Source organism: Macrobrachium nipponense, chromosome 5 (genome assembly GCF_015104395.2).
Source record: "Macrobrachium nipponense isolate FS-2020 chromosome 5, ASM1510439v2, whole genome shotgun sequence".
In the NCBI taxonomy this organism is placed as follows: Eukaryota; Metazoa; Arthropoda; class Malacostraca; order Decapoda; family Palaemonidae; genus Macrobrachium; species Macrobrachium nipponense.
The window spans coordinates 95,058,914-95,078,913 of NC_061107.1; the positions used below are offsets into that span (position 1 = coordinate 95,058,914).

Sequence of the window (20,000 nt, forward strand, 5' to 3'; positions counted from 1 at the left end):
AAACTCATAGTAGTCAAGAATGGCTAACAGGATTTGGAATTGTCCCCGTGGTTGCAAAACATTTGCCTTACGACTTGCAACTTTATACAGTCAAGAGAAAGCCCGTGGCCATACTTACTATAGCCTGAATATGTAATTATTCAGTTTATAGTTTAAATCCAATGTTTATGGTCTGATTTGTATTTAGCGTAACGTGATTATAATACTTGTAATGTCATTCAGGATTTTGAACATTTCCATTAACTATTCACTATGCCACCATGAGAGAGAGAGAGAAAGAGAGAGATTGTATGTAAACAGTCTTTATATAACTATTTTTGTTAAAATAAGATTTTTATCCAAAGTAAATACAAGCTTATATGTGCTAAAATCTCCAGCAGACCAACGTTGGATATAAAGACTTTATTAATGGCGAACGATACATAGATGTGGGTGGGGTATCTGTGCTAGCGTAGTAATACTACTGTAGCAGTATTCACCGTAGTGCCGCAAAATTAGTAATAGCAGCAATATACATGAATTAAACGTTTAGGCCAACTGCTGGGATCCCTGAGGATCATTTAGCACTTCTTACAACTACTTGAGAAATGAGTTTTTATAGCCAGAAGTTAGATTTTCTAATATAACAATGTCCATGATAGCCTTCATTGTTATCCTGAATTATAACGAGGCCAAAGTGGGTGGAGCCTCATGAAGTCATTCTGACGATAATTATTGGGGAAGGTTTAAAGCCAAAATACGGTACCGTCTATTTTTTTTTTTTTTTTTTTTTTTTTTTAGTAAATAGGTAGATAAATAAAAGTTGATTGAAATTGGATACAGAAGTTATCAAATCAAGCTTGTCTACTATGTCTTTGAAAATTACCAACTATTCCCTACATCTTGTCAATCTGATTGTGACCCATAAAGTAGATTATAATTTCTTAGGACACTTATTTTGGGTGTTAGACTAATATTCGAGGTGTTTTTGTATTTATTAACAAATTTTGTTGGTTTGTTCATTATGACAATTATCAGTGGCGAGGATTCAGAGTTCATAAAGGTGTACTGCTTTGCTTGTATTTAAATTTTTGTCATTGTTGCCAGAGGTATAGCCTTCGTTACATATAGCCAATCATCCATCGAGATAGAGGGAAGAAATGCTGTCATAAGTTACGTAACGAGTGCGTTCGAAACCTTATCTCTGAGTAAGTTGGCCCGTCTTCAAAAAAAGTCACTTTTACATTATAAGTAGCAAATTTATTCTACCTACGTAATGCAGAATACAGTCAAAATTTATGTGTAGATAAAATGTGTATTCTGAATAAGCGTTATATCTATGAAATACATAGATAAAAAGTTATTGCCAAAAAACCGTGTTACAGAAGCCCTGAATCTCATAGTAACCGAAATTACAAAGTACCTTTACAGTCCAAAACATGTAAAAACTGAATATATTAATTTTGTTGCTTATATTTATCTACAACTTTTTTCATAATGAAAGCATCAAGTTTAAATAAACCAAGACTTAAATTTAGAACATTTCTATTATTTCACTTGATGAAACAAGATTCAATGATATTCCTTTTAACTGGGATTAAGGCTCTTGCTTGACTCCAGTTAATAGGATGGTCTAAATCTCTCATATGTACGAATAATGCATTCGATATTTGCCCAGTTCTCACAGAATATTGATGTTGTTTAAGACGTTGTGAAAGAGATTGGATTTCAGTCTATCATTTTCCTGTGGGATTCGCTTATGAATATATGTATAAATATATATAGATACATACATACATACATACATACATGCATACATACATGCATACATACATACATACATACATATATATGTATATATATAATATATATTCTGCAATCCACATTACCAGATACATATGTAACTGCAGTAACCACAGAGACCACGTACACACACACACACACACACACACACACACACACACACACACACACACACACACACATATATATATATATATATATATATATATATATATATATATATATATATATAACACGAGGTCACTGTGGTTATAGCAATTACATATTGTTACGAAGTGCCAAGTATCTGGTTACCACACTTACCATTCATTTAATGTTACCTCACAAAAGCCAGACACCTGAACCCTCATCACAGGTATTAAACGACTAAATACTCTAAAGGCAACAGTGATCCCCTAACAACTTACCAGTATTGCAGAAAATCAGACTAAGTTCATCAAAACAGGTGTGAGGTAATCTTGTAAGTAATTAAATTAATCAAAGGGCATCACTCCATCAACAACTTTAAAAGTCTAAGTATTTCCCTGATTTCAGAAGTCTAAGTACTTCCCTGGTTCTAAGTCACTTCAAGTAAACTGAAGGAAAGCAAATCAATTACCACTCTATGTTTCTACCTAACATAAATATAATCAAATGCAAATATACTGGTTAGAAATGAAATACTTATAAAGATTTTAAATACAGAAATTTATTATTTAAATTCAAAATTTATTAAAATTCACAATATCAGGGAAAATTACTGTTACTTGAAAACAAACTAAAGTTTAATTAATTCTTGAATCAAATTAAGTAAAATTAAATCAAAATTAATTTATCACAAAATTCAAGAAAATTAATTCAATTGAAATTCAAAAGTGTTAGGCAATAATTGAAAATTTGAAATTAATTCACAAGTGCTAAACAATAATAAAACTTGAAAAGAATCCTAAGTAAATGCAAATTAATTCACAAATGTTAAATTTAATTAAATGTGCAATGATTAAGCAATGAAAATAACTAAGTCAATTAAATTGTGAATGCAAATGAAAATATAAAATAAAAAGGCACTCTTCAGTAAGAAAATGAACAAGTGCACAAGCAATGGAACAAACACAAAACACAAATATACGCAATGTGTAAAAGTGTAAATCTTTTTCACTCAAAACATTGTAACCATCAGTTTTTACCAAACCTTCGTAACCAGCTGTTATTAGTTAAACACTGTTCCTATCAGTTATTAGTTAACCACAGTTCCTATCCGTTATTAGTTATTAGTTGCAACTAATAAAAATATAACACACTTTACCTTGGTATACCAACATCTTTCTTTGCTGCAGGCTTGTTTCACTTTACCAAAAACCAGGAGCCGTTACGTAACAATGTTTGTTCAGATTCCACAAAAACACTAAATAACACTAAACAAACTCTAAGAAATATCAAATATGAAATTCTAAGTTATGAGTGACCAATTTACGTTACGCTAGTATAATCTCAAGGATGTTGCGGGAGAGAGAGAGAGAGAGAGAGAGAGAGAGAGGGAGATCTGACTGCCTCGAGGTTCTAAGATATAATGAATCTCTCTTTCTTATGGAAACTGGACAGGGCAGATGACAAAACGTTTTGAGACAATAATGCTTCTAGAAGCTTCGAAACCTTACGCAATCTTACTCACAAAATGTGTAACTGCACGTGGCTTTGACAAAGACATACACGTACAAGACGATTCTGTCAAGAAAAAGACACGTACTCTATTCGATCGACACGGAGGCGAAGGCATATCACATATGATGACAGATTCCCAAAACACATTGAAGATTTGAGCTCGCTTATCAAATGTGTTGACAGATCAGGAAAGCAAATGAATCTCGCAGACCCTCTAATCTCAAAGTGTTGACATAATAGGGAAACAACCATAGTTTCGAACGGACAAAGAAAATCTCTCTCTTTTTACATTCTACGTTATATATATATATTCTTTTACAACATGTTATGTGAAATCTGAACACACATTTTAAAACATCCTATCTCTAAGCTATCTAGGAATATGAAAAAATGTTGCACAATTCTACATAACATTTTTATACAGTCACAAAGGGGATATATGCATTTTGAAAGTATCAATATATAATAATATGTATCTGGTAAAAGTGGCCTGCAGATTAAATGCATAGATATATATATATATATATATATATATATATATAACCTATATATTATATATATATAATATATATATATATATATATATGTGTGTTGTGTGTGTGTGTGTGTATGTGTATGTGTGTGTCTGTGTGTGTGTATATGCGAGGTCACCATGGTTATTGCAGTTACATATGTATTTGGTAAAAGTGGATTGCAGATTAAATATATATATATATATATATATATATATATATATATATATGTATATATATATATATATATATATATATATATATATATATATATATATATATATATATGCAGGGTGTTTCGAAACTAGGGGTTCCCCCCTCTTCATCATAGACTAAAATTGATATGGAAAAAAACAAAAGTAATTAAGAACAGATATTTATTTATTTTTCTCTCTGAGTATTTGATATTTTGTGTGGCCTCCATCTGCCTGTGCCACAGCCTACATTCTTGAGGGGTATGATTTCAGCAAATCGCAAGAAAGCTGAGACTCAAACTCCATTTCCCTGAGCACTTCGGTCATCTCTCTTCGCAGGTCGTTGAGGCTTGGTATACCATCATAGTTCACTGTGCTCACTTCAGTACGATCCTTTAACATACTACCAATCTTTTCATACACATTAAGGTCAGGGGAGCTACCTGGAAATTCACTTGACGAGAAGAAATCGATACCGATGTTTTGAAGCAGCTCCTGTGTCTGAAGAGCCTTGAAACATGGTGCCTTATAATGCAAAAATGTGACTTCTTCAGCAGATAACACATTTTCATGATCTTTGAGGAAAGGAAATACATCACCAGTAAGTACAGTTTCTCTGAAGAATTCACCATTCCATGACTGTCCTTTTTCTTTGATGATCCACATTAACTGTTTGGCTGTGAAACAGAGAAAAATTCCCAAACATTCAGGAAATTTCACAACTTGGCGATAATGCATGTCATCGCTGATATCATCCAACTTTGCAGCCCATAGGATGTCATTTTTATGATTTAGCTTCCTGACTGTGTAAATGAAGAATTCATCTGATGCAGCAACATGGAGAAAGTCAGCTTCATCCCAATCTTTAAGAAGTGAACCACAAAACCATGCACGGACTTCTCACTGTTGCTGATTGATGTTGGGATTGCTGATAACATGAAATGGCTTGATACCAGATTTATTCAATGCACGATATACAGCACAATAACTTCTCTTCTTTCCCCTTTTTGGTTCTAGTTCAAGCGCAAATTTATGTAAAGACTTTCTTGGTCTACTCACTGCCTCAACTATGATGTCTTTTGACTCCTGAGAAGGACTTCAGGCCTTCCAAGATTCTCACTCTTTTCATGATGACAGTCATATGGATTTTTGTTCCAGTTTCTTTTAACAAAGGATTCATCTCTTTTTAATGTATATAGTGATCCAGGAACGTGAAATGAAGGATGTGCAAACATCCCTGGCCTCTCTAAAGGTTATAGCCCGGATTCGGTCAATCCATCTGATTTCCTACGAATCATTAGCCATGGTTGTATCTAACTCCATCACTCAGTCTGGAAATACAAGAAATGTAAAATGAAAAATAGCTTAATAGAAACTTAAGATAATGTACTTGGAGATAGGCTATAGTGTGCAGAGAGCAGGGAAGATCTGGAAGTGAAATTGGAAAGATGGAGACAAGTACTGGAGGACAGAGGAATGAGAATAAGTAGATCCAAGACAGAATATATGTGTACCACCACTGAGGGGGATGATAGAGAAAGTATTCAGCTTGGTGGAGAGCAAATAAGGAGAGTTGATAAGTTTAAGTATTTGGGATCTTTTGTTAACGCTGGAGGAAGTATGGAAGAAGAAGTAAAACATCGGGTACAGGCAGGCTGGTACAACTGGAGAGCGGCCTCGGGAGTTCTTTGTGACAAAAGAGTGCCGCTTAGGTTAAAAGGAAAATTTCACAAGACGGTGGTAAGAACAGCAATGCTGTATGGTACGGAAACAGCAAGCATGAGAAAAGCAGAGCAGAAGAAGATGGATGTGGCAGAAATGAGAATGCTTAGGTGGATGTCTGGGGTAAACAAGAGTGGATAGGATCAGAAATGACTACATAAGGGGGTCAAACTAAGGTGGTGGAAGTATCAAAGAAAGTGCAGGAGGGGAGGCTGAGATGGTATGGACACCTGTTGAGGAGAGATGAGGACCACGCTGGAGACATACTATGGGAGTGGAGGTGCAAGGAAGGAAGAAAAAGGAGGGAGACCAAGAAAGAGATGGAAGGACTGTGTGAGAGGAGATTTACATGAGAAGGGAATTGTTGAGGCAGAAGCGCAAGATAGAAATAGATGGAAACGGCTCATCCGAAACGGCGACCCCATATAAAAAATGGGAAAAAACCTGGGAAGAAGAAGAAGAAGAAGATAGGCTATAGTGGAAAGCTTCATAACTTTCTATTTGTTCTGTGGAAGGGGGAGGGCTCTAATTTCGAAACACCCAGTGTATATATATATATATATATATATATATATATATATATATATATATATATATATATAAACACATATATACATATATATATGTATATGTATATATATATATATATATATATATATATATATATACATCTATTATATATATATTATAAATATATATGCATACATATTCTCAGACGTTAGCTACAAATCTATTCATATATTATAAGTTAGTGAATGAATTATGCGGAATATATATGGAATATAATATATGTATCTATATATATATATATACTATATATAATATATATTAGATATATATATATTATATAATATAATATATATAAATATATATATATATATATATATATATATAATATATATGTATATATATATATATAGACATACTGCTGACCAACCCAATGCTGCTTGGGAAAACTCTGGAGAACTCAGAAAAATTTTCTGGCACCGCCTTGTACTGACTGTGCCTTTTATCCAAACTTTGCAGTCCAGACTGTCCCATTTTTCAAGGTATTACTGTGGTGACTGTTCATTTTATCCAGATATTACTATGCTGACTGTCCTTTTTATCCAAATATTACTTTGCTGATTGTATCATATATGCAAGATTACTATGCTGACTGTCCATTTTGTACAGGTATGACTGTTCCGACTGTCCCGTTTACGTATATAAATGATATCTATTTCAACTGATGTTGAACAGTGATATAATGGGCTCTTCGTGGAGTTGTATTTCTAGATTCTTAGGCTTGTGTTAGACGGAAAAACTGAAAGAAACAGGATTTAAAAAATAGGTCTATAGTGTTTAAATTCAAAAGACCTTGCATTCGCTTGCTATAAACCTGTAGACAAACCACAATTTGTTTTTGTCTTACATTTGTATTCTTTTTGTATTATTATTTGTTTTTGTCTTGTCTAAGTCAAGAAGCCCAGCTGCTGCTTAGAGAGCCTTAAACTACACCTGATAGAATATACATGAAGCTAATCATGCAATTCTCGGTGAAATATTAATTCATTCTTTTGAATGATAGACAAAAAGTAAGTGACTTGCATATCATGATACAACTTTCTTTCTTCATTATTCTGGCGTTCCTTCATTTTTCTGTTACAGGAAAGTATAAGTAACTTCAATGTAGCAATCCAGGACGTTAACTGTGATCCTGATCATTACTTGACAATGAACTTCACTAAGAATCAGTTCCAACTGAGATATAGGGGTGACATTGTCCTTCTTGAGGATGCTGGTAAACTGGAGGAGCAGCGCATCAACAAGTATTGTCTCATTCATCATCTGGACAGTCAACAGTACCTGACATGGACGGTGAAGACTTGTGTACCCAAACCGTATGTCCCTAGATGCTGTTCTTATGGATACGCCATGAAAGATGGTGTATGTCAGTCTGATAACACTCCAAGAATACTCGAACCTCCTATAATTGTGAAACCTCATTCCGAAGAAGCCGTGGAAGGGTTAAATATAAGTACCTACACCAATAATTTAATTTGCAAATCTGAGCCCATGCAAACAATTCCTCTTGGTAATAATGGTTCGCATTTGTTATTATTAGCCAATGGTTTGACCCTCATGTGGAAGCCTAGCGAGCCTCGTATTCCAGAAAAGGTTCATGTTTGTCCACAATATTGCATTGATGGCGTCGAAGACAGTAATGGAACAGTGGAATACTTTGTAAGTTTTTGCTACATGACTAGGAAAGAGGCCCATGTGAAGGCTTGTGAAAAGAAGCCTTGTATTCGCAAATGCTGCAAAGAAGGGAACTCTTATGATACTGAGAAAAAAAAATGTGTTACGGATTCCAACTCCTCATTTAATCTTACGGATATAACTAATTCATCATCCTACAAAATTCTCTTTGGTGAACCACTTTGCGACTATTTCACAGAGGAAGAAAAAGAAATCAAAATAAACAGCGATGGACAATTAATAATTCTTAATGAGAGACAATACCCTTCCACTGACTATTGCGTGGATATCATCTTCAACAAACCAAATCAGACACCAAGTGCCTTTGTGTGTGGCAATCGCCCTGTCACGTGGAAAACAACACGGATCAACATAATCCCGATTGCTAAACTAATTTCTTTGGTCTTTCTGTTTTTATCCATCGTGTGCCACCTGTTCGTCCCTAAACTTCTGGCTCGTGGTGGTGTACATCAGCTGTGTCATATACTATCTCTAACCATCGCTTACAGCACTGCCTTCACTTTGAATTTCTTTCATAAACACATCATCAACAATTACAATCACTGCTTCGGTCTCGGTAAGGTTACTGTTTTTCTTTTTTTCTTTTGTTCCTAAGTTTTATCCCATCTTGAATATTTTTTGGAATCTTGTCATGTGAGATCCGTAATCAAACAATTTACTATATCATCCTACAAGATAAGTCTCTATCAGAAAAGATGCTACATAGATCAAATAAATAATTCATGATCCATCTACCGAAATGAGCAAGGTACAAAGTAGGTAGCTGCTTTTAAAGGCCAGACAAATGATGAAATAAATGTTTTTTTACAGCTATTGGTATTCAGTATGGGTTCCTAGCAACGTTCTTTTGGCTAAACGTCATGTGTTTCGAGGTCTGGAGGAAAATCAGGTAACGTATTTACAATCTTGCCGGTGACCGTCTCCTTAAAGGCGCCATTTGTGGTGTTCATATCTTATTAAGACTATTAATTTATGATTGACTGAGTTAGGAAATTTAGACTTAGATCAAGTGCTAAACTCCCTATATTGCTTAAGAAAGTGAAAAGAGGTATTTGGAGTGTTTGGGCAGCAAGGTTGTGGCGGAATCACAAGCTCAAAAAACAAGCTGCAGAATCCCCCCCACATATACCTAATCAGTCCAGCTGCCAAAATCCACCCTCAATCACACTTTCTTCATTACACAACAAATACAGCAGGACAATTGACAAAAAAAACACAAAACACATGTACTTACCAATCAATCCAGTCACTCCCAGCTATCCTGTGCTGTCCGCTGGTTGAGGTCACAGAAATACCAACAACAACACAAAAAATCACAACCCACAACCTAATAACACAACACAACGACCAAGGACTACAACCCAATAACAACACAACAACCAAGGACAACAATAACAACAACCACCAAAGAACACAACCACAACTCAACAACAACACAACAACCACCAAGGAACACAACCACAACAACAATCAAGGATCATAACCACAACCTAACAACACAACAACCAAAGAAGGAACACAACCTCACACATAACAACAAAACACAACAAAAGACCACTGCACAAACAACAACAAAAACACAAAAAAGGCAACACACACACCCACTAACAACACCAAGAAATCACAACAACACAGGCACAACAACTCTAAGCAAACAACATCAAACTTAGCAAGAACTAAACAACAATAAAAAAACACACAAAACTCAACTGACTTAATTCCTCCAATAACTGCTGTCAACACTACTGTCACCAGCTCTCACCAAAGACTCGCTAAAGACTGACTCAAAAACACTCAAAACACAGAACTCTAACAATCAACAGGACCAGCAGACAGCCCAGAACCTACCAACAACCAATTCAGCCATTAACCATCCATACAGCAATTACACCCTCTCTCTCTCTCTCTCTCTCTCTCACACACACAGACGTTATCAAATGGAACTTCATAACTCCTCCATATTTCCTCCCCTGTTACATTTGACAACGTCTCCTTTCACTCACAACACCCACACTAAATATGCTTCCGCAACACCCACGGACGCTCAGATGCAGGTCCGCTGGATCTTGTTTGAGGGCCCTCATACACACTCTCAGTTACACCGCCATCAACGTCTCCCAGATCACTTCCAGTCAGACTACCATCATTATCTACCTCACTACTATCCCCCCAAATCCCATTCACTATCTCATCTACCCCCTCTAACTCTTGTCCGAACATCTCTCGTAACTCTACCACCAAATCACTTACCTCATTTACACTCCCGAAGAGACTCATTCATACTGCCAACTACATCCTCACTACCTGAATCCCTTCCCGGTGAAACTTCACTAAACCCTGACAATTCAAACCCACACACGCTATACGTATCATTCCTCCCCTCAAAGTCATCTGTATTACACTGTGTAGCCTTATCCACCATTTTTACCCTAACACTAACCCCTCTATCATGCAGCTCACGTTTCTCCCTTTCATTCCCTTTCCTTACCTTTTTGTGCTTCCTTCCATACTCAACCAACGCCAACTGCCGATCTTCCAGACCCATTTGCTCACTGACACTCGGCTCACATTTATTCACCCTCAACCACTCATTCATCGCATTCTCCCAAACATACTGGGGTACTTCCCTCCACTTACGGAGCTGGTTATGGTGTGCCCTAACCTCATCCACACCCCCATCTACTCGCAATTTCCCCAACACATAACTCAATCCACTTGGTCCCACTTCCAAAATCTCAAAAGGCCCTTCAAATTTCTCCCTTACCTTATTCACATTCATTCTCCCTTTTTCAACCACCTCTTTCAACACCTTATCTCCAACCCTAAAACTTTTAAACCTTTCACTCGCTTTCTTCCACAAATCTCGATCACTCTCTGACAGACCCAGTCGCGGCCTAACAATCCTTTCAAAATTCAACACATACTTACAAAGGAGACCATACCTATACTCTTCTGCAGTGTGGCGTTATTATACTACAAACAATTGCACGTCCTACATACATATCCCAATCATTGTCGCCTTTACTCATCATTCGCAAAATCTCAGTCATCGTTCTAACAGTCCTTTCCGCCAAACCATTCGCACTGGGCATATATGGAGTAGAATACGCATGGACAATACCCCATTCCTTCAACATTTCTTCAAATTCCCACCCCACAAACTCAGGCCCATTATCACTCAACATTTTCGCCGGCTTACACACATACATAGGCAACATCACTTGCCCCACCATCCGTGCAATAGTTTTACTCCTCTTATCTTTGATGGGAACCACATAGGCAAATTTACTCATATGATCCACCATCACAATCATTCCCACATGCCCCCGCACAGTCTTTGGCAACGAAACACAATCAATCACAAGCATTTCAAACGGCTCTTTCATCTGCAACCGCAACACAGGTGGACTCGCATGGACACTCTGATACTTTCCCCTCTGGCAGTCTTCACACGTAACAGCCACATCCACACAAATCCTATTCAACCCAGGCGCATACAATCTCTCTCTCATGCACTCCCACAACTTATTTTTCCCCATATGCCCAAACCGATCATGCACCAACAAACACATACTCACTGCTGACTCAACAGAAAACACAGGCACATACACTTCCCTGTCATACACCCCTTCCTGATGCAAAAAGTACACTATGTTTTTACAAACCACAAACCGTTTAGCAACCCTCCTATACACACCCAACTCAGGTGGCCAATCTTCCACACGTACTCCCCCCAAGACACACTGCTGCAACATACTTATCTCCAAGCACTTATCTTGCATTTCCTCAATCTCCTCCTCACTCAACAAATCATTCTCACTTCTAGCAATATCAATTACCCCCACAAAGTTTGCTACAAATGCACTACAATCCTGAATCCTAGCTATTGTGCTACCCCCCTTACTAAGAATCCCATTTCCTATATCTACGCTTACATCATGCATCCTCAAAAATCCATCCCTATCAAAAAGCAAGCTGGCATATCATTTTCTCCCATGATTACAAAGTTATGTACAACTTCCAAATCTCCTAACCTAACCTTTAACTGCACCTCTTCCCAAACCAAAACACTTCCTTGTCCCAGCCCATGTATCCTCACACTTGTACACCGCCTTTTCACTTCCCAATCGCATCTCTCCAGTTCACTTACCACTGGCCCACTCACCAAGGAAGCTTGTGCCCTTGTATCAACCAAACCACAGTATTCACTATCATTTATTCTGACCATCGCCACCATCTTCCCTCGTGTCCCATGCACACACACATTCACTGCCACATCCACCTGATTATCCACATCACAGTCATCCTCACCACATTCATCCTCAGCTACCTCCCTACTTCCATACTCCTGATTCAAAACCCCTTCATAGTCCCCTTTCCTAACCAACCAATTACAACCATTTTCCCCGCACTGAATCCTCAAAACCCCATGCTCACTGCCCATACTTATTCTCCCTCGATATTCGACCGGTCTATCCCATCCATAATACAAAAACACCTTTATTCCAAACAACTCAGCTACTGCTAACAGCAATTTACCGCAACATTTCCTCTCCCCACCTTGTTCCTCCACCGCATAAGCCACTCCTTTCTGCACTTCACTCATCAACCTCACTCGCAACTCATTCGCACTACCAGGTACCTCTTCAACCAGACCTCTCCCTTCCAAGTCTTTCAATGCCGAAAATAAACATTCACACACTCTGTCATCCCCCTCAAACCTCTCTCTTACAACCAAACCCTCAGGCACCACATTTGGACCCCAGTCACTCTTCACGACACCGTTGCCCCTACCATGCATCCTAGACATTGCATCAGCAATCACATTTTTACTCCCTGGCACATATTTTAACCTAAAATCAAACTCACTCAAATCTTCAATCGTCCTCGCGATCTTAGCATTCACACTCTCCTTCCTGATCATATACACTAATGGCCGATGGTCCGTCTGGATGACAAATTTTACCCCATATAAAAACACTTTCAATGATTTCACACAAAACCTTATTGCCGCAAGCTCCTTCTCAACCACCGAATACTTCCGCTCTGCTTTATTAAAAGCTTTACTTACATACGCAATTACTCTCAACTGTTCCTCCCCATCCACCTCTTGCATCTGTGCCAAACACCCTCCCATACTAACCTCGCTCGCATCAGTATACAGCTCAAGCTCACTCGCCTCCTCACTATAGTCTGGAAAAGCCAAGGTGACATCTCTAGCGGCCTCCTCTTTCAATCTCTCAAATGCTCCCACCATTCGCTCATCCCACCTTAGCTTAGTACAATTTTTCTTCCCTGTCCATTCCATCAACGGCTTCCCTATACCCGAACAATCGCTAACAAACTTCCTCCCAAACTCAATCAACCCCAAAAACCCCTTTAACTCGCGCACGGTCCGGGGACGTGGAAAATCCCTTACCTTTTCAACAAACTTTTCACTCTTCCTTACGCCACTAGCACTTACCTTATGACCAAGAAATTCCACCTCCCCAGCCAACCACGAACACTTCTCCAACTTCACTTTCACTCCAACCTCTTCCAACCGCTCTAATACCTTCTTAAGCAGCTCCATATTCTCCTCAACAGTTTCACTCACAATCAAAATATCATCTATAAACACAGTCACCTTCCTTCTATCAAACCCAGCCAAACCCCATTCATTGCCCTTTGAAAGGCAGCAGGCATGTTAGCCAACCCAAAACTCAACCGTTTAAACTGGTAGTGGCAACTACCACTTGAAAAAGCAGTAACAGGCCTGCTCCCCTCCTCAAGAGGCATCTGGTAATAGCCCCTTACTAGGTCTAATTTGGTAAACACTCTCATCCCATGCATCTTGTACACACAATCAGACACCACATTCATCGGAAATCGCTCCTTCACAGTCACTTCATTCACCCTCCTATAATCTACACACATCCGCAGACTTCCATCCGGCTTACGTACAGGGACTATGGGGCTATTCCAAGCACTCTCACTCCTCTCTATCACTCCCACTCTCTCAAGCTCCTCACACTGCTCCTCAATCTCTCGGGTAATAGGCGGGGAAAAGTGGCGAGGACGCTGATATATGGGGGTATCATCTTCCAAAACGATCTTGAATTTGGGAAGCTTAGACCCCCAAAAATCCTCGTCACCACGACTCAACGCACCCTGCCGATCCCACAACATCTGCATCAACCGCCTCCTCTTGTCATCACTAATATTTCTCACTGACCTCAACTCTTCCTCTCAACTCATCATACTCCCAATCATCACTGCCTGTCATGCTACCTGTCATCACCTGTCTCACTTCAACATATCTTGCATCATCTGTACTCACCAACGTGTATAGCAACCCCATACAATCACCTTCACATATACCCCGCACTCGTTTTTTCCTAACACTCGGCAATGAGGCTACAAAAACCCGCGGATTCTCCATATCCAAAATCCCGTCGTATACATGCACGCTTGCTCTTACTAACTTGCTCGCATCCACACCCTCAACCACGTATGTACACTTGTCACCTTTGACAATCCCAAGACTATCCGGCCACGCAACTTTCACACTAACAACTTCTCCGACTTCTCGCGGCACCTTTACACTCTCTTTCGCAATTAACAGCACCCCCTTCCATATTTTACTGGTTACCTCCCATTTCTACCTAAGTACAACTCTCCACGTATGTTCCCCTTCATATGCAACTCAACCATATTTGCTCTTGGACGGACCACTATCCCACACTTCCTCAAGAACCCGTATCCCAACAACATATCATACTTATCACTCACTCCCTCGATCACATAAAAGTCACTTTCATCTACCACTACCCCTCCGATTTCTACATTTTCATGCACCACTCCCACCACAGGCATACCCAAATTTCCTATTCCTCGTACCTCCCCTTTACACTCCCCAATTTCACACTCACTCCGCAACTTGTCGCATCCATTCTTAAAAAGAATATTGACACTACACCCAGTATCAATCAAAGCAACCAAACACACCCCTTTGCACCTCACTTTTACACTCATACATTCATGAGCTCCATTCCCAAACCCTTTTTCATGTAACAATCCTTCACGCACATGCATCACTCCTACTACCTGCATACCAGAGGACCCACCCAACAAACCCCGAACTCCCAGCCTGACTCATCCTCTTTCGCCTACACACACTCGCAACGTGACCTTCCATTCCACATTCAACACATTTCGCACGCTGTTCTTTACACATCCTAGCATAATGCCCGTTCTTCCCGCAGTTGCCGCAAACTATGTTCATATGGGTACCCCGACATCCACTAGCTATATGCCCTACCTGTCCACACCTATAATATTTAATATCCCTATCTTTCTTACACTCACTCACCAAATGCCCTGTTTGCCCACACCCAAAGCACGCTCCTAATGCCCACCGACATTCATTCTTCCTGTGTCCTGGCTTACCGCATCTATAACACTGCTGCTGCTCTCGCTCACAACTAACTGACCCTACTCGTCCAACACTCGCACTCCTATCTCTTTTTGGGCTAACTACACTCATGTTACTTGCTCTAACGCTCCTATCTACCACTCGCTCTGCCATTCGCTTCGGCCCTTCCAAAACTGCCTCCCTATAGCTTCTAAACTCTGGTACAACCTCAGCTACTTCAGTCCTAACACTAACACTTCTACTCTCTTTCATACACCTATCTAACTCGTAATCCTCTACTATTTCTAAAATGTCGTTCCAGGTTAACCTTTCATTCGTCCATCGCATTTTCTCCTTACGTTTCAGATTTATAAACTCATATACACTCTCTGGTACAGTCGCCAACAACTTTCGCACTAACTCCTTACACTCATTTATCCCTTCGTCCCCAAACTTTTTCCTGGCTAATGATTCTAACCTACAGACATACATCGACAACGACTCACCAACATTCATTCTTGCCTCTTCAAAATCTTGCTTTCTCCTATATCTAACGCTACTCTTTATCCTCTTTGCCTGTTCTACAATCCTAGCTTTTACACTCTCATACGGCACATTCCCTACACTCATAATTACCCTATACATATTCAACAAAAATCCCGTCAAAAAGTTACCTAACTCTCTTGCCCAGACTCTCTTGTTATCCCCATACTTTGCCTCACAATACCTCTCATATTCCTCAAAAAAGTCCCTTATATCCCTACTACCATATTCCTCGTATTGTGCACATCGGGGTACCTCTCATATACACAGCCTTTCGTACTTCCCGCTCACTCTCACTCTCACTTTCGCTACTTCCATTCTGACCCATCTTTCCCTCTTCCGAATACAGCGAATCCACTTCCATACTCACGTCCATACCCCTGACTACGCTCTTCTTACCCTTCTTCTTCCTACTTACCTGTTTCCACTAACCGCTATCCAAATCACTCTCAGCCCTTTCCCCAATGTATTCTGACCTAGTCTCATCCTGTCCATCACCCTTACTAACCTTCTTTCCCTTAGTCTTCTTCTTTTCCTCAGCCACTTTCTTAGTCTTGTCCTCAGGTTTATCCTTATCCTGTGTCTTCCCCTTCTTTCCCTTACCTATCACAACCGAATCCCCCTTCTTCACTCGTACACTCATCCACTCGCTCTTTTGCTTCCTTTACCACTCCTGGCCCGTCACAAGACCCAGTAGGCCTACCTCCTAAAGCTCCCTCTCCCACGAATCCCTTCATCATTTCCCGCATCATCTCTTGCACTGCATTCATCATTACCCCCAATTTTTCATCCATTTTCTCAACCATTCTCTCTTCCGCTCCTTTCACCTCTTCTTTCATTTCCACTTTCGCACTCCTTAACATTCCTCTCATATCCTCTAACTCCCTCTTCTGCTCCTCACACTCTACCCTCAACCTCTCATTCTCCACTTCCAACCTTCTCCCTTAGCTGTTCCCTCCGCCAACCGTAACCTCCATCCTTAGCCTCTCTACTCCTTCAACCCATTCCATCCTCACATATCCACCAATCACACAACTCGCTACCCCAATTGCCCTGCAGCTTACACACCAACAGTCCCTGTTCGGGCGCCAAAAAATAATGTGGCGGAATCACAAGCTCAAAAAACAAGCTGCAGAATCCCCCCCACATATACCTAATCAGTCCAGCTGCCAAAATCCACCCTCAATCACACTTTCTTCATTACACAACAAATACAGCAGGACAATTGACAAAAAAAACAAAAAAAACACAAAACACATGTACTTACCAATCAATCCAGTCACTCCCAGCTATCCTGTGCTGTTCGCTGGTTGAGGTCACAGAAATACCAACAACAACACAAAAAATCACAACCCGCAACCCAATAACACAACACAACGACCAAGGACTACAACCCAATAACAACACAACAACCAAGGACAACAATAACAACAACCACCAAAGAACACAACCACAACTCAACAACAACACAACAACCACCAAGGAACACAACCACAACAACAATCAAGGATCATAACCACAACCTAACAACACAACAACCAAAGAAGGAACACAACCTCACACATAACAACAAAACACAACAAAAGACCACTGCACAAACAACAACAAAAACACAAAAAAGGCAACACACACACCCACTAACAACACCAAGAAATCACAACAACACAGGCACAACAACTCTAAGCAAACAACATCAAACTTAGCAAGAACTAAACAACAATAAAAAACACACAAAACTCAACTGACTTAATTCCTCCAATAACTGCTGTCAACACTACTGTCACCAGCTCTCACCAAAGACTCGCTAAAGACTGACTCAAAAACACTCAAAACACAGAACTCTAACAATCAACAGGACCAGCAGACAGCCCAGAACCTACCAACAACCAATTCAGCCATTAACCATCCATACAGCAATTACACCCTCTCTCTCTCTCTCTCTCTCTCTCTCTCTCACACACACACACAGACGTTGTCAAATGGAACTTCATAAATCCTCCATAAGGTTAATCAGTTCCGAAAAAATAAATGAAAACATAATAGGAGTTAGAGGTGTAGGACAGCAATATTAAAGACAGGAAGCGCGAATGGAGCTAAACTTAAGGCTGAAACGTGTATGGCGCTGTGTCCGATGGGACCACGATATTGATATGACGAAGGTAGAGAGACAAGGTAGTCCTGCTGTCGCGCCGAGTTTGGGACACATTTGTGCATGTGATTTTGGGACATAATTCTACCCTACGCCAAAGTCGTTGCCATGGCAATGTGAGGAGTTCAAATAGCGATATCCTTCTCATATATTTAGAAATTATCAAAGAACCTAATAATGAAATATGTTAATTCTCATAATATAGATATTATTATTAAAATAAATATTACATGATTTTTTCGTAAACCGCCAAAATTTCCGGTAAGAAGTCATCATTCATTGACGTCTTAATGAAATCGCTGTTGTGATAGTGGACTTCAAAATGGTTTGTCGTAGTGCACTTGGGTGCAGTGAGAGGGGCAAGGGAATAACAAGCTCTTTTCGTTTTCAAAGGATCCCAGATACTGCAACATAATTATATATTTGTTAAAATTGATATAAAATATCAAAAGTGCCAAAAATGGCTAGTATTGTAGGAAATTTCCCCCCGACTGGGTAGGTTCTGTCCCTGGATGGGGTGTGATTATGATGATCTGGCCTGTAGGGCTACATTAGCAAACATTGAGGTGAAGGTCAATCAAGATCAGGTCGGGTTTTACAATTTTATTACAAAATTAAACTGTGTAAATTTCACAAAATACATGAACTGAAAGGCGGAGTCATGCCAACGAACAACTTACAGAAGGAAATCAACTTTCAAACAATTGACCACGAGGTCCAAAATGCAAACAAGGAAAAGAATGGAAAGTTTATAAAACCCTGGAAAATCCCATGACATCAGTCTCTGAAAGTGTCACAGACAAAAGAGCCTTATTGGTGCAACATTTCGCCTATTCGATTTCTTCAATATCGACATACACATAATCTGCAATATTTCATGTCGAAAATCGCATTCACCACTTAAATCTAAGGAAGGATATTTATTAAAGCGCATTCCAAAGTGTAACAAAGGTCCTATGTTTGAATTGATAAACTGTCGCTCCTATACGTTTGTGTGACGTTACCGATTATGGTCGGTTACCTACACATACACTGACCTGCTCATTGGACTGCCTGTTGTATTTCTTTATCGTAGATGGGACGCTGCCAACACCCTTTAGTAATACCTACCAAGCACCACGTGAGGTGCACTGATGGCACTATTCCTCTACAAGAAATAATATTACAGTTGCTCAAGCCCCTGTCTGTGGCAGAACTTGTGAATGGTATCTAAAACAAGCAAATTTATAATGGTTTTAGACAAAGACTCACTTTTTTTCCATGATGTTCTGGTGAAGGTAACTTGAAATGTCACACTAAATAAGCCTGTTGCTGTTAAGGTGAGTTTACACTAAGCTTCACTGCACACTGCATGCATCAGAATCATCACCAACTCCTCCCAAATTCTTGTTAGCCCCGCCTACTGGACTGCTCATCAAGACTCACGCCACACCACTAACTCACCCTAATAAACAGTCCAGTAGGTGGGGCTAACAAGAATGGGAGGAGTTGGTTATGAGTCATACGCATATAGCCTACGGTGAAGCCTACTGTAAACTCACCCTTAAACTTGCAAAAGCTTCTGAAATATTTGCAAGAACTTATAGAATTCGAAAATGTTTCGCTTACTTGGGGGGAGTAAGCCTACAAACTACTTTGTTGTTGTTGATTGATTTATTGTGAATTATACGCTATGTTGGTTTGTTGGTAGGGTGGGGGTAGTAAAGAACAATGGGAGCCTAAAAAGGTCTGATAAAGGATAGGACAGTTATGATTTATTTATTACAATGAAAAAAAGTAAAAAAATAAATAACGTGAATGTT

At 39.3% G+C, this 20,000-nt stretch overlaps 1 protein-coding gene across 1 annotated transcript in view; it reads left to right on the forward strand.

Annotated features, from left to right (window-relative positions):
* Nucleotides 1-20,000, forward strand: part of LOC135215520 (probable G-protein coupled receptor Mth-like 1) — a 28,000-nt gene that overhangs the window by 1,378 nt on the left and 6,622 nt on the right. The window contains exons 2-3 of the mRNA XM_064250341.1: nucleotides 7,502-8,669; nucleotides 8,924-9,002. Of these exons, the coding sequence (XP_064106411.1) occupies nucleotides 7,502-8,669; nucleotides 8,924-9,002 (1,247 nt within the window). The remainder of the gene's footprint in view (nucleotides 1-7,501; nucleotides 8,670-8,923; nucleotides 9,003-20,000) is intronic.